This window comes from Gymnoscopelus braueri (genome assembly GCF_963280865.1).
Source record: "Gymnoscopelus braueri genome assembly, chromosome: 16".
Lineage (NCBI taxonomy): Eukaryota > Metazoa > Chordata > Actinopteri > Myctophiformes > Myctophidae > Gymnoscopelus > Gymnoscopelus braueri.
Genome location: NC_137616.1, coordinates 6,339,589 through 6,356,396, shown reverse-complemented (window position 1 = coordinate 6,356,396; position 16,808 = coordinate 6,339,589). Strand labels below are relative to the sequence as shown.

The following is a 16,808-nucleotide window of genomic DNA, read 5'->3' as shown; positions in this document are numbered from 1 at the left end:
TTCTCATTACATAAGCATGTATCTGTCAAGCTTAGACTTTGTGGTAGAATATGGATGCAATATACTGTAGTATAGTAGGCAATAGGCATAGCACATCGAAACAGCATAATTAACCTACGTATGTAGCGAATCCCCTTTCAGACATGTTTGTCCAGTAGATTGTTAGAAAAATGTAAAATAAATGTTATAAATAAAATATTATTTTGTCCAATCTGTATGGTAGAGTATGTGAATACAATATAACTTGGGGTGGTTGTATTTTGTCTCCCTGCTCTTCTATTGAGACATTTAGATCGTGTCAAAGGTCATGACACAGCATCTGACACACATTTTGACCTGATGGCCAAGATTCAATTTATCTGCTAGCTATTGTTGATATTTTTTGTTCTTTTGAATACTTAGATGTTGTTAAAAGCGAGTACCCCAGTACCACAAATTTGACAGAGCAACTTTCACTTGTAGTGGAGTAATATTTTACCAGAAGTATCTATACTTTGACTCAAGTACTACTGGTGTACTTAGTCCACCACTGAATCCAAGCCATATGCATACATGGCTGCATTATTTACTGTACTGTAACTTCAGAGTGTTGGCACCCATTGATTTTAATGAGGATCTTAATTATTTTAACTAACCAAACTGATCTAAGGCAATTGGCTGTCTGCCAAGTGCTGACGACCACAGTATATCACTGTATAATATGACCTATGAACATTGCTTAAATCGTTTTTTTTCCATAAATTAAAGCCCTATTTTTCTTCCTGTGACGGTGTTGCACAAAAATAGCAAAAATAGCCAATATACAAGTTAGCGTTGTCGGGCAGAGACCGCCATCTCCATATTCTAACTACTACCATAATAATATGCCCAAGATCGGGACGAAAGTCGAGTCAAGTGGTTAAGTGAGTCTGTGGGTGTTTATACATATTTAACCAATGAAGTAATAACAAGACATGTTGTGACTAAATAATAACTACATTGGATCCATTGGAACAAAGGTTCTGTTTTTTGTCCATTTCCAGAGAAGTACCGTTTTGGAATAAAAGGTTTCTACTCGACAGCGACGATATAATGCATAAATATTTGTATTATCTCTGTGTGTAAAGTTGGCAGTTTATCGAAGTAGGAAATAAAAATGGATGGAGGGCAGAGGTGTGACTATTTAGCAGTTTTCAAGAATTTAGTTAGAGCACGGTATTGTTTGAATATAAATACTATGAAAAAATGGGGGACTTGGATGTGTTCATAAATATATGGGACTATGAAGGCATACTTTTTTATACAGTAAAATATATGGGAATCACTTTTTGTAGATTTGATGCTCTAAATATTTTTTTTGTGTAGTTTTATTTTTAGTCTGTGATTGATTGTTTGAATGAACTAATGTAGCAAACATGCTTATGAATAAATGAGTGGTTAAAAATCTCTCTCTCTCTCTCTCTCTCTCTCTGTCTCTCTCTGCAGAGCGTTTCGACCACCACTGTCCGTGGGTGGGGAACTGCGTGGGAAGGAGGAACTATCGTTTCTTCTACTTGTTCATCCTCTCCCTCTCCTTCCTGACCATCTTCATCTTCGCCTTCGTCATCACACACGTCATCCTCAGTGAGTACCAACCAACCACCCACCCACACACACACACACACACACACACACACACACACACACACACACACACACACACACACACACACACACACACACACACACACACACACACACACACACACACACACACACACAACATGACTCTGTAGGTGTAAAAGTAGTCTCTCCAGCCAGATTGCTGTTGACTCACACAATGTTCAAAATGCCTCTGTCATACGTACAAAAGGAAGCTCTGAAAACCATCCAGGAGTAAAATCTGATGATGTCACCGCCTCCCTCCCCGGCTTCCGTTTCGTATTTGCAGTACATCTTGTCCTACTGTAAATCAAGTTAGTCGAAGCTGTCGGGCAGAAACCTCTTATCTCCATATTTTAACTTTTTGTGTTTTTTTTTTTAATTAACACCCTATACTTGATCATACTACAGTGTCACACAAAAGCATCAAAAGTCGCTTCGCGCCGTGTTTTGAGCTTGTAGTTCTTGCTATTTTTTTATTTGAATCCTCACATGTCCAGTTTTGGACATATGAGTTTCCATCCGACAGTGATGATAATAAATTGCTGCTTATCATAATTGGGAATAAAAAAATGTGTTTTAAAGATATTTAGAAATATATTTTCGCGAACGGAAATGACGAATGGCTGACATCTTCCTTTATCGGCTTTCGGGATGTGTAGTTCCAGACTCTGTACAGCATTCGGAGATTGTGGAATAGCTGTCTATTTGGCTACGCGAGACTAGTGTTAAACCAACAACAAGACATGTACAGTAGTAAAACACAAGTATCAGATGCTTTTGAATTCGTATTTCATTCAGAGAACCTCCTGCTGTTATAAACATTCACACCCAGGGTTTGATTTTTAAAGAAAAAAAGAGACAAGGGAGATTTTCTTAACCACTATTAGTATATACTTCTTCGCATCACAAATAGTGAGAATAGCCGATCTACAAGCTCACACGATACCTCACATCACGAGCTTGTAAATCGCCAATTTTTGCTGTTTTTTAATTTGGAAAAAAGGAACGATTTTGACATATTTTCCCAAAATAGGGACACCAGGTTTAATGTTAGTTTCTTCAGTCAGAATCCTTGGTCCTCTGGTATGCTCACCAGACGATGAGAGTGTAATGGGGGAATTCAACATCTGCTCCCTTCCATGTGACCAATGGTGTTTGCCATGGCGGCATTCTGTCTCTTTTTCTTTTTAATGTTTATAAGAATGATTTATCATAAGAGGCTAAGAATCATTTTAAATGCATGTGGTAGGGTTGTTGACTTGTTAATTAATCACCTTTATGTATGAGGATGATTTGGTCATCCTTAGTCCATATATGCTGGTCTCCAACAGCAGTATATGCTCACAGTATGTTTTTTTTACTGGTTTATTTTACTATAAAATACAACGCTAAGAAGAGTAAGATGATCATGATTGTCCGAAGTAGGGAAACCTTTCCTGATTTCTATCTGGCTGGCACTGCCCTTAGTGTGTGCAGTGAGATTTCTTATTTGGGCCATATTATTTCCAATGACCTTTCGGATGACAAGGACATCTATAGACAGCGTCGGAAGCCGTAAGCTCAAGCGAACATGCTGTGTCGCAAATTTAGAATTTGCTCGGCACCTGTGAAGATCTTTCTCTTTAGATCCTTTTGTACACCTCTGAGGCTGCTGCTGCTCCAAGAAGCTCCAGTGCAAGCCAGATGTTTTAGTGTCGAGGTACCACCTGCTCTGCTGTGCTACTGTACGTAACCTTATGTATGGGCATCTGAGTCAGTAAATGACATCATCGCTGTCATAACAGACCCTACATGCTGTTCTGTCAGGTTCCCCTCTAGACTGTGGAACCATTGGTGCACATGTTTGTATGTTAGAGACTGAACAGTGTCTGTTTTTGTCTTTTTTTTCTTCTTTTTTTTTGTGATATCTCCCCGTATCTGAAACAAAAAATTTAATGTGCATTCAAAACATATTATTGTTAAATTGTGATATTATCAAACATAAATATCAAACATTTGAGACATTTCCCAAAAGGAAATGCATGTATTTAACCCATTAAAACCAGGAAAGGATTTGTCATTTTAGATTTTTGTTTTGGCTATTTGGCTAAAAATAGCAGATATACAAGCTCATAGTGAGCTTGTAGATCTGCTATTTTTTAATAGCCACAGTAACAAATGTATAGCTAGGGACACCCTGAAACCCCTCCAAGAACACACACACACACACAGCTCTAGCTCTAAAACACAGGGAATGTCGTGTCAGCAGTTTTCCTGACAAGGCTGTCAATCGAGAGGAGAACGAAGGGGAGGAACAGGAGAATTAATCGATCTCGGAGCATTCCGTTAATCAGATGAGAAGGGTCATGGGGAAACTACACAGCAGCCTCACACAAACCAACTATATACACCACATAGAAACAGCTGCTATACACTGAGAGTAGCACAAAAGACTAATTATTCAACAAGACATTCCGAACAAGCAATCCGGTTGGTTGAAATAGGCTTTATTACTCTGCCACTGTTCAGCCTTGATGTTAAACACAAACAGGGGTCTTCAATGTGTTTCAGGCCAAGGACCCCTGAAGCAGGGACCCCCCACTACATATTGTATAAAATTGTGTTGCAGATTAAACCTTTTCATACATACAATACACCAAACCAAACCGTAAGCAACATATATAGGATTTGTTATTGGAGCCATTGAGCTTGAGTCACCAACACCATAACAGTGTTGAATTGAATGTCAATGCTGTTGATCTGTAGTGTAAATATCACTGAGTCTGACCCTGCAGCAAAGAAATCACTGTGGAAAATCATCAGAGCACACTGGAGCCACCAGACCCTGCATGGATATAGAAGGGGAAAGTACCAGACGCTTCTGGAGCTTAGAAAGACTGACCTGTAACTCGGAGAGCTCGCAGCTTCGATGTCAACAATCAACTGACAGTCATTTTGGCCGCAATAATAGTCACATGAAATGTTCATTATGTTTTACATGTTTTACATTTTTTGCCTAATAAAATATTCAATCAATATTCAATCAATCAGTCCCAATCCCTAGATGCCATGGAAAAAGAGTGACAAGACAGGGGTTGAGTGCCTTGCTCAAGGACACATGGCTGGAATGGAGTAAACCTGATGTTTGAAGATGTTATTGGTGTTCAAACAAAGTAAACTGATGTTTGAAGATGTTATTGGTGTTCAAACAAAGTAACCAACGTGCTTCTCTCCTCTCCAGGATCCAACAGAACTGGGTTCCTCAGCGCACTCAAAGACTGTCCTGCCAGATATCCTTTGTGTGTGTGTGTGTGTGTGTGTGTGTGTGTGTGTGTGTGTGTGTGTGTGTGTGTGTGTGTGTGTGTGTGTGTGTGTGTGTGTGTGTGTGTGTGTGTGTGTGTGTGTGTGTGTGTGTGTGTGTGTGTGTGTGTGTGTGTGTGTGTGTGTGTGTGTGTGCGCGCGCGCGTGCGCCCTGTCCTGCCCTCCAGTCTTTTTATTTTAATTTATTGCCCTACCTTTAGGTGTACCTCCTCCTTTCTCTCCATCTCTGTACTCACTCACTCACTCACTCACTCTCTCTCTCTCTCTGTCTCTGTCTCTGTCTCTGTCTCTCTCTCTCTCTCTTTAGTTCATTGTTCTATGCAGACTCAGAGACAGACAGAGAAAGACAGACAGACAGAGCAGATTCAGTGTAAAGGAAATTTATGAAGCTGATGTCGTTGTCCAGTAAATCAATCAGCCAGCGATCGATATGTCCCACACTGACTGCACTGGACTGACTGCACAAGGTCACACACACACACACACACACACACACACACACACACACCAAGACTGTGACTGTGTGTGTGTGTGTGTGTGTGTGTGTGTGTGTGTGTGTGTGTGTGTGTGTGTGTGTGTGTGTGTGTGTGTGTGTGTGTGTGTGTGTGTGTGTGTGTGTGTGTGTGTGTGTGTGTGTGTGTGTGTGTGTGTGTGTGTGTGTGTGTGTGTGTAGTAACAGGGGTCTCCCTGTCTCTCCACATCTTTAATAAACAGAACAGCTTAATTTCACTGTTCCAGTTCCAATGGTGTCAGCTCATTTCTTTGTGTCATCACTTCCAATGTCACTTGTTTAATCTGTATCCTGACTGAGTTCTCTATCCTGATTGGATAAAATTGGTATCCTGACCTGAAAAGGCATTTTCTGTTTAATAAAGATCTGGAGAGACACGGAGACTCCTGTTACTGAACAAACACTCTTATCTATAGCAATGAGTACTGTCAGAATATAGAGCTATTTAACACCTATTTTAACCAAAGAAAATCCCTTACCCTACCTTTAACTGTATGGTCCACTGTACTGTAGTGTGTTTCTTAACTGTATGGTCCACTGTACTGTAGTGTGTTTCTTAACTGTATGGTCCACTGTACTGGAGGTGGTGGTGTGTTTCTTCTCGGTGTGGTCCATCGTGGGTCTGTCCGGCTTCCACACGTACCTCATCTCCTCCAACCAGACCACCAACGAAGACGTCAGTATCTCCCCCCAAAACACACACAAACAAATGCTAAGCTATCTATCGTTGCTGTCGGGCAGAAACCTCTTATCTCCATATTTTAGGTTATGCCTTACTTGGTCATACTATAAAGTGTCACACAAAAGTAGCAAAAATAAAAACGCACAGAACACACCCGACCGTAACGCTATGCTATGTGAATGCATAAAATTCAAGTATAATCGTCTCTGTGGGTGGAAACCTCATTATGTCCAAAACCGTTACTTTTTAGGATTCAAATAAAAAAGCATCAAAAGTAGCAGATCTACAAGCTCGAAACACGTCGCTTGTAGATCTGCTACTTTTGATGCTTTTGTGTGACGCTGTAGTATGATCAAGTAGGGCGTTAGTTTACGAACAAACATAAAAAGTTAGAATATGGAGAGGTTTCTGCCCGACAGCGACGGTGGGTAGAACGGACAAGTACATTCATAGCAACGCAATTAAACAATTAGGGCTGCAGTTATCGATTATCTTCTCAGCGATTATTCTATCGATTACTTTTTTTGATTAGTTGAATAATCGAGAATCATGTTTTTTATACACAATGTGTATCAACGAAACGATGCAGAAAATTTTTCTTTTTTAATTGACTAAATCGAGAAGCTTATGACCTCTATACTTTGATATCTACGATTTCAATATCCTATAATAACTCTCTCAGTGCCAATGAAATAAAAAAATATGTTCATACTGTGCCAGCAATTTAATTTTTTTTTTTCAAAGTAAAAAAAAAGTGCTTAGGAAGCGAGATACAGCCTTTTTTAGTTATAAGTTAAACAAAGAGTGGATGGAGCTGCAAATCTTCAGATAATGATATCTTGGGTTCTGAACATTTTCAAAAAATAAATACAAAATAAAATAATAATAATAATGTTTTATGTTTTTTTTTAAACTCGGGATTTCTCATTTTGGCACTGAGGGCATTCAGAAAAAACTCGGGATATATCGTTGTGTGGCACTGAGAGAGTTCAAATTGGCCAATTTTAATATGACCATATAAGGAGTCCAATGCAGCTGCGCCCAAATATGGAGTGTGTTATCTAGCCTCAATGTGTCGTCATGGCATCAGGCGCAAACAGCTCCATTTATGGGCACAAAAGGGGGCATGCTCATATATGACATCAGGGACAGCAGGGATCTCCATATATGGGCATAAAAGGGACAAGGACTGACATATAAAGATATCTCCATATATGGGCATATCAGCATGCCCAAATATAGGCATATACTGATGACATCAGGGATCTCCATATATGGGCATAAAGGGGACATGGACTGACGGATACAGAGATCTCCATTTATGGGCATATCAGTCGGATTTGCGGTAGATTTAGCGGCCCGAACTTCTAGTACATTTATATCTTCAGAGATATGTGTTGGCACAGTTTTATGTATTCCTAAGCATTTAAGCCCTATTTAATGCTTTCACCAGTTGTCGCCTACGACATGCATGACATGCATAGTAAAACACATTCACCTCTGACCATGAATGTATTCTTAGTTCTGATGGATTGGTTCCTGTCTGTCTGTCTGTCTGTCTGTCTGTCTGTCTGTCTGTCTGTCTGTCTGTCTGTCTGTCTGTCTGTCTGTCTGTCTGTCTGTCTCTCTGTCTCTCTCTCTGTCTCTCTGTCTCTATGTCCATTCCAGATTAAAGGTGCGTGGTCGACCAAGCGAGGTAAAGACAACTGGAATCCGTACAGCTATGGGAACATCTTCACTAACTGCTGCGCTGCACTCTGTGGACCCATGCCCCCCAGGTAGGTGTCAGGTCAAAGGTCAGGGGTCACAGACCAGGGATCAAGTGTGTATTTTTCTGGGCTTCAATGTCTCAGCTCCTCATTTCATTTGGTGCTCTATTGCAGATCTACAAGCTGTGAGCATGTAGATCTGCTATTTCTGGTGCATGACACCGCCATATAGGACAGAGTATATGAATCAAGCGTTACTCTTCCTTTGTCTCTTTCTGTCCGTCTCTTGCTGTCTGTCGTCGTATCACTCCGTCTATCGCTCTATTTATCGCTCCATCTATCACCTCGTCTGTTGCTCTATCGCTCTGTCTATCACTCTATCGCTCTATCTATCTCTGCCTATCACTCTGTCGCTCTGTCTATCACCCTGTCGCTCCATCTATTGCTCTATCTCTCTGAGTCCCTCGCTTTTGTGCTATTTTTACTCTCTTAATCTCTCCCTTCTCATCTCATCATCAACGTGGACCACAATGCATTGCAACGTTTGTGGTCTCCAAGGCAACCGAAACATCGGTTTCATGTAGGGCTGTCACGATTATGAAAATGTATTATTGCTTCTGGGGATTCTACAAATGTCTTCTAAATCCTAACAGTTTAGAAGAAATATATGTTGCTATATCAGTGGTGCTCAAACTTTTTCATGCCAAGGACCTCCCAAAATGATATGTATTTGGCTGCGGACCCCATCTGAAAATATTTTGTTCTAGGGACCCCCCCCCAGCAAGCAAAGATTTAAGTTACAAATGTTTGCTTTAAAAAATATATATTTAAAGATTTGCACAAATGCTCACGATTTTTCAAAAATAGCAGATCTACAAGCTCATAGCGCGGCACTCTGCGCCGCACTATGAGCTTGTATATCTGCTATTTTTGAATAGCCCAAAGAAATGACACAGATGCGTTCCCGGTCCTAATGGATTAAGAGTCACAAGATGTATGTATAAAGGCACCTCCGTATTAAAACTCAGTTCGGTTCAGTTCAGCTGATATAGATGATCATACATTTATGATTTAAGATTGAACTTCTAGTAGATTTGTCCTGCTGATCAGCTACAGATGCTGCTGTGGGCTGGGTGTTAACACAGTCACTAGAGGCACACTATACTACTGATGAAGAAGGATTACAGTAATCTGTGTCATTTACTTGTAATTCGAGGCTAATATGGAGTCTCTTGTTTAGGGAACAGTGATGGATGATCTCTCTCTCTCTCTCTCTCTCTCTCTCTCTCTCTCTGCCGTGCTCTCTCTTTGTTAATATCTCCTCCTTTGTAGTCTTTCAGTGTCTCTCTTTATCTCTGTCTCTTTTTCTCTCTCTCTCATTGTGTCTCGACCTCTTCCTATCTCTTTCTTTCTCTATCATTCGCTCAATCTCTCTCCATCTGCCCCTCTCTCTCCCTCTCTCGCACTCCCCTCTATCCCCCTCTCCCTCTCCTCCCTCTCTCCTTATTAGCCTAACTCCCCGATGTGAATCGTAGCGTTCCTGGTGTGTTTAAGACTTTCCAATCAAGGTTTCATTCAGACGGAGTCAGCAGTAATTACACACAGTCTGTCTTTTCTGTCTGGGGAGTCATGTGGGACGATTTCGACCAATCACGCGTCTCCTTGTCCCACTGGTGAAACGTCTCCATTACCCAGCTTATTAAGACCTATATTTTATAATTGGTCATACGATGGTGTTGCGCGTCGGTGAATATACGATAGCTGATCTGCAAAAGCTCACGATGCTAGACATCGTGGCACGTTGAGAGCTTTCAGATCGGCTATTGTTTGCTGTTTACTAATATTAATCATTTGATTTGCCTACAATGACATGCCAAAAAACAGTCTTCCAAAAACTGTTTTCACAGGTGTAAGAGGTTGAAGATTTTGTGAGCTCGTTCAAAAGGTGGAAAGTGGAGGGAGGTGCTACTATACACACACACACACACACACACACACACACACACACACACACACACACACACACACACACACACACACAGGCACTCAACATACACGTATGTGCAGTATATCGTCTCTGACGGGTGGAAACCTAATGTCCAAAACTGTTACTTTTCAGGATTGAAATTCAAAAGTAGCAGATCTACTTGTAGATCTGCTACTTTTGACACTTCTGTGTGACGCTGTAGTATGATCAAGTAGGGTGTTAATTTACGAACAAAAGCACACAAAGTTGAACATGGAGATAAGAGGTTTCTGCCCGACAGCATCGACACCATCGTATACAGTGTATACAGTGTATACAGTGTATACGATGGATATGATGAGTGAAACCAGAGTGTTTGATGTGTCAGTAATAATAATGTTTCTGCTCCTCAGCTCTTATACGCATGTGTGATGTTAATAGCGAAGGGGTGTGTGTGTGACTGTGTGTGTGTGACTGTGTGTGTGCACGCGTGTGTGTGTGGTGTTTGGATTGTATTTCACAGCTTACTATCAGTTCCGTTTCTGGACAGGCACATAGACCGAACACATCACCAACACACCCCACACATACATACTTGTGTGTGCACACACACAATGCAGACCTAACATATTGTTCCATTGTTTATTTATCCTGAGTTTTGCTGCGCAGGCATGCGTCTTCAGGCCTCACCATCCATCACGTTACACTTACAGTACATCCATTCTCACCTGGGAACTGCCCGTCTGTCTGTCTGTGTACATACATGTGCCTGATCAATTTTCAAATGCTTCCGAGATACAGTCTGTACATCGGAAGCGCTGAAAAAGCGTTTCTGGCCTGTCTTTGAAGTGGCGTAAATTTGTGCTACCGTAAATCTAATTCTTCAAAGCATATGTGGCAGAAATTAAAATTAAATTACATATATTAAAGATATCTTAAAGTATACTTTCGTGAACGGAAATGACGAACAACAGATGACTGCTTCCTTTCTCAGCTTTCGGGAGCGGTGGTTCCAGACTCTACATAGCATTCGGAGATTGTGGAATAGTAGCCTGGTGGTCACGCAAGACTAAAGCTCTGTCTGCCTGTCTGTCTGTCTGTCTGTCTGTCTGTCTGTCTGTCTGTCTGTCTGTCTGTCTGTCTGTCTGTCTGTCTGTCTGTCTGTCTGTCTGTCTGTGTGTCTTCAGTCTGATTGACAGGAGAGGTCTGATCCAGCCAGACACGCCCCAGCCGGTCACCTCTCACTCCAACGGGAGCAGCATCTCTACCTCCACGCAGCACCACTCACACATGGTACGTATACCTCAAAACACCGGCTGTATGATGAGGGCTGCTTCCAGTCAAACAGTGCCGTCCGGGGAACTTCCGCACTCCAGGAATGCGAAAGTGCCGTTCTCAAACTCCCCAAAAACCCAGTTAACCCATTTTGGGCGGGAACCCCTATTTGTAACTATACCTTTCAGAACGGGAACCCCATTTGGGGTTGTTGTTGCTATGTACAGTATATACTGTAGCAACATATATTTATTGTAATTTTTGAATAAATATTTGACTTATTTGAATATTTTTTCAGAAAACTTAAGTCAGGATTTAGAAGGCGTTTTTAGAATCGGCCTCAGGTCTAAATGGGTTAAAACGACAGAGCCGCGCCGTCTAAAGCGGACGTGAGCAACGAGAGGCACCACAGAGCGAGCCGCCAGACGAGCGAATCGCCGTGCCGAGCGTTGTGAAGTCCGCTTCAGCCGACTCAGCGCCGTTCGAGTTAATGTCCCGATGGGGACAGAACAGAATGGTAACTCAAATGCCCCCTATAGTCGACATGTGCCGTCACAGTACCCCCTTCCAGTCAAACGTTTGGCGTTTGGTCAAATCCGTCCCAAGAAGTGACCCGTTTGCCATGTGGGGAGTGAAATTCGATGAAATAGAATACATACAACATTATTATGAGCTGTCCACTTCATTCTCTATTTCTCTCCTCTCTCCCTCTCACTCTCCCTCTCTCTCTCCCTCCCCATCTCTCTCACTGGAAATGATGTAATGTATTGATATTTTATTTATTGGAACATTTATGGTTTGTTCTTTTTGTAAAATGATTGTTGAGAGATTGTTAAAATAAAGTTTTGGTTGAAAATCTAAAAGTCTCTCCCTATCTCTCTCTCTCCATCCTTCTCTCCATCTCTCTCTCTCTCTCCCTCTCTCCCCCTCCCTCCCTCCCTCTCTCTCTCTCTCTCAGTGTGATCAGGACCAGTGCATCCAGAGCACCAAGTTCGTGCTGCAGGCGGCCGCCACTCCTCTCCTCCACAGCGAGCCCTCCTCCGCTCTGGGAGGAGGAGGAGGAGGGGCACCCGTCCCCGCCAACAAGACCACCACCTCCCTGGGGGGCCCCTGTGCGTACCTGGTGGCCCCCGGTGGCGGCGGTGGGGGGGGCGGGCACCACCAGCCCTCGCTGCTGCCCGCCTCCATGCCCATTCAGCTCAACTGCGGCGGCGGTGGAGGCGGCGGCGACATGCTGTCGCTGCGCGAAGCGGAGATGATGACACACTGTCACCACCACCACCTGCACCACCACCACCTCCACCACCACCACTTTGTCAGCCCCGAGGACACGCCCACGGCGCCGCCGCATCCGCCGCAGGGCCCGGCCCCCCTGCCGCCCCCGCCGGGGTTGATGCTGCCGCCCTGTGGCCACGCCCACCTGCCCCCCCTCCTCCCGCCTCACGTCCTGTACGACCCGGCCAGCCAGGACTCGCTGCACGAAGACTCTGTACGAGGATTGGTCAAACTCAGTTCTGTCTGACGCTGCGCACGTACGCGTGCACACACACACACACACACACACACACACACACACTAGGGCATTCACGAATAGTGATTTTTAGCATTCGAATTATTCGACCTATAAGTATTCGAATATTCGATTTATCGATTTGATTATAAAAAATAAAATAATAAAAGAATTAAAACTTTTTTTTTTTTTTTTTTTTTTTTAATGGCATTGATGACTCGACTCAAGGAATGCGAGTTGACGTCACACCAGAGCTCACAGCTGCGTGTCTGCTGTAGAAAAGCCACTAAAAAATAAAAAAAATAATTATTATTATTTTTATAGAATAATCGAATAGTGGTTTGATTGTCGAATAGTCGGTTTGATATTCGAATATTCGACTATTCGGTGAATGCCCTAACACCCACACATACATTACTGTACTTGTGAGGACATTCTTTGCCATTTTGAACCTTATCTGTAAAGCCTGAGTTATACTTAGTGTGCAGGTGTGGCACACCCAAAATATCCGATCTACAAGCTCATTGAATTTCAGTAGGCCTGTCCCCGACTAAGGATTTGTATAGTCGAATCTGATTGGCTACTAATTGCCAATAGTCGACTGGCAGTCGACTCCCCCAAACACCCCCCCCAAAAAAAATCGACTGAGATTGGCAGTCGAATCAGTCTGATTCGACTGCCAATCTCTCAGTCAAATCATGCAAAAAATATGTTATGCAATAGAGGAACATTCCATTTGGGCTGTAGGGGTGCTTAGTGTCTGATTTAACATATTCTTGCTTGGTTATAAATAAATCATGATGTATATCCTATTTTTGGCAAACTATTAGTTAATTAATATAACAAACTAGGCCAATCTCTGTCGAATAATACAAAAAAGAAAAATGAAACTTTATTTTTTATTTTTTATTTTTAATAATTCGACTAAGAGATTGGCAGTCTACTCAGACACCCCTCGACTGATTATTCGACTATTCGAATAATCGAGGTCAGGCCTAATTTTCAGTATACTGTAAGAAAGTATAACTCTAACCCCAACCCGTAAACCAAACACCAACAATAATTTTAACAAAAAGAAACTACCCAAATCTTTTTTTAACCATAAAACAATAATTTTTCTTGTGAGGACCAGGTAAATTGTTCTCACTATGTCTATTTCTCAAATTCTACTACACTTCATTAGACCCTCACAATTATAGTAATACAAGAACGTACAAACATGCGTGCGCACACACACACACACACACACACACACACACACACACACACACACACACACACACACACACACACACACACACACACACACACACACACGCGCACTCCAAGATGACATATTTGGTTGATAAACAATTGTTCATGGATGTTCAACTCAGCTCCTTGGGGCACATAATTATACATACTCAAAATGAAAGATGGCAGACAGTGCTTTACCGCCCCCCGATCAACCGTCCTAAAAGGACTCATTTTGGGGACTTACACTACCCCTATATGAGCACCCCCCGCCCTCCCCCATACAGATATACACCTCAACTAGAGTGGTCCAGGGATGATGTATTTCTGTAGTCAGAACCTTACTGGTTCTGTCAGAAAAAGTCAATGGGATTTTTTGCAATTGTTTTTTGATTATTTCTGAAAATCAGCTCTCTGGCAAATTAAAAGTTCATGATACTTGCACGTTTGGTTCCGCAAGATGATCTTCACAAATGAACACCCCGTTATATGAATTTTAAGGCTTAAATGCAATCACCACCACAAGTGAAAAGCTAATGTTAACGCAAATTACACAACAGCTTTTTTCATGTCTTGGAACATCACCACCACGATGTGTGTTCAGCGTGATTACGTGTAATGTCCCTGACGGGTGGATTCATTTTAGCAAACGTCTTTTTAAGACCCATAAAAACTTGAGTGGGGGGAATTTACTAATGTATATTATGTTGTGGAACAAAACGTGAAAAGCCCATCTTAACCACTGACCTGATTTCTTTCAGGCATTTAACCAAAAACCCATTGAAAACAAACCCATAAGACTTTGAGAGATTGAACCAGGAAGTGGAAAATGCCATCTTTAATTTCCGGGTTTTTGGGACTACAAACTTCACCACTCTATTGACTTGTGTTTCTACAAATGACTCCCCACCTGTGTCGCAACGGTTACCAGGATACGGCATCACCTCCAGCCTCTCTTTGTCAGACTCTTATAGCTGGTTGACAACAATTTAAAAATGCCGATTCAGGTTGAGTTTTTTTGTCCACCCAGCAGCCTGTGCCGAATAACATACTGCAGTGCCAAATAAACCTTACTTTTTACCTTTATTTTAGCTGTTGCTCCTAGCCAGAGCTTCAAGTAAAACGAGTATGAAATTAGCAACATGCTAACTACCGCTGGACATTACAGTGCGTCACAGAAGCGCAGCCGTCGTAAGTGGTCGAACTTGTGATCTTTCAGTTACAGCAGTGGTTCTCAACCTTTTGAAGCCGTGACCCCCCAAAATAATCATTTTTGAACTGGGGACCCCCCACCCTGACAAGCAATTGGAATTGTAGGAGTTGAGGCATTACATTTAGTTTGACTCGGTTCCACAAATAAATATTGTGAAAATAGCAGATGCGTGGTGTTTAAAAATTAAATTGTCACTCATCTGGGGACCCCGCCCAAATCGTATGGGGACCCGACCCACAGGTTGAGAACCACTGAGTTACAGGACGGATTTGAAAAGCGCCAGGCCTCTCAGACGGAACCACGTTCGAACCAACGGGACCAAAGTCCAAGCTCCAGTTGTCTCCCGTCCTCCTCATTGTCATGTTAGCGTTGTTATCCACTGTCATTATAGGCAAAAATTATTAAAAAAATTCAAACATGCTTTTCTTTAATAGGTTAATCTACAAACTCATAGCTTGTAGATAGGCTATTTTTGCCATACGACATATGGCTTAAGTGGTTAACCTAAGCTCCAACATAGCTTGAAAATAATGGTATAGTATGTATGCCTCCGAACACATCAAGACATGATGTCAAACGTATGTGCCATAAATAGGAAAATATAATATAATAGCCAATCAACAGGCTCACAATGCTTCGCGGTGCGACGCGTTGTGAGCCTATAGATCGGCTTTTTCTGGTGTGCAACACCATACGACGCATATATAAATCAGGCTTTAATCCATCTAATCTTTGTTAAATCATTCCACTTCATTGAGTGTTTTACTAACACTTCAGGGTTCCCTGGTTCCATTCCCTGTGTTGCTCTAATAGGCTACAGCGTCACACTAAAATACTGCCAGAGTTAATAAGAGTTTCATTTCTGCAGGGGCATCAATGCATTCTAAACATTATGCACTATATGGGAACGCAGATTGGCTTGGGTGTTGTTATCGTGGTTCCATTGTATATGAACGGAGAGAAGTTTAAAAAATAGTTCCTTTTTAGGAGGTCCCTTTGATAATCCCATCAGCCCCTAGAATGCTGATGTTACCAGTTTGTGTGTCATATTATTCTAAGGCCTTGTTCAAAGACTGCAGGCAGATCGGATTTGTTTGTCAAATCTGATCTTTAGGACTGACTGTCCACACTGTTAATTGCAAAGCGATCAGATTGGATTTGTGTATTCGGACATCACCAAAAATTGCAGGTCTATCGCAGCGCTTTGCGAGGCTGTAGATCGGCTACTTTTGCCGAGTGATACTGTCGTACAACGAAGTATAAATCAGGCTTCAGTGTCCAAAAAGTGTTCAGACTGAGACACAATTTTTTTTAAATCTGATTTTAATCACATTTCAAACCACCTAGGAATGTGGTTCAAATCTGATTTGCAACAAAGCAGTTTCCATGTTAGTTTTATGGTGTTCAGACTTAAGATAAAACAAATCTCTGACGGGTGGAAACCTCATATGTCCAAAACGGTTACTTTTCAGGATTCAAATTCAAAAACGGCAAAAGTAGTAGATCTACAAGTGCCGCGTTTCGAGCTTGTAGATCTGCTACTTTTGTATGGCGCTGTAGCATGATCAAGTAGGGCGTTCATTTACGAACGAAACACAAAAAGTATAAATATGGAGATAAGAGGTTTTCTATCTGATGACGCTCCATCTTAGTAAACGAACATTAAGCCTTTGCACTTTTCAGAGAACATCTGGACGCTGATTGGAGGCCGAGTCTGTCAATCAAACCAGTGCCACACTTTGTACTCTAGTCTATAAAATGTGACGATGCCAAAACGTGACGACGT

At 42.0% G+C, this 16,808-nt stretch overlaps 1 protein-coding gene across 1 annotated transcript in view; it reads left to right on the top strand.

The window, feature by feature from the left end:
• Positions 1–12,628, top strand: part of LOC308103458 (palmitoyltransferase ZDHHC14-like) — a 46,700-nt gene extending 34,072 nt beyond the window's left edge. The window contains exons 4-8 of the mRNA XM_080453428.1: positions 1,465–1,602; positions 5,983–6,110; positions 7,785–7,894; positions 10,979–11,084; positions 12,025–12,628. Coding sequence (XP_080309554.1) covers positions 1,465–1,602; positions 5,983–6,110; positions 7,785–7,894; positions 10,979–11,084; positions 12,025–12,588 — 1,046 coding nt within the window. The 3' untranslated portion in view covers positions 12,589–12,628. The remainder of the gene's footprint in view (positions 1–1,464; positions 1,603–5,982; positions 6,111–7,784; positions 7,895–10,978; positions 11,085–12,024) is intronic.
• The last annotated feature ends 4,180 nt before the right edge of the window (positions 12,629–16,808 follow it).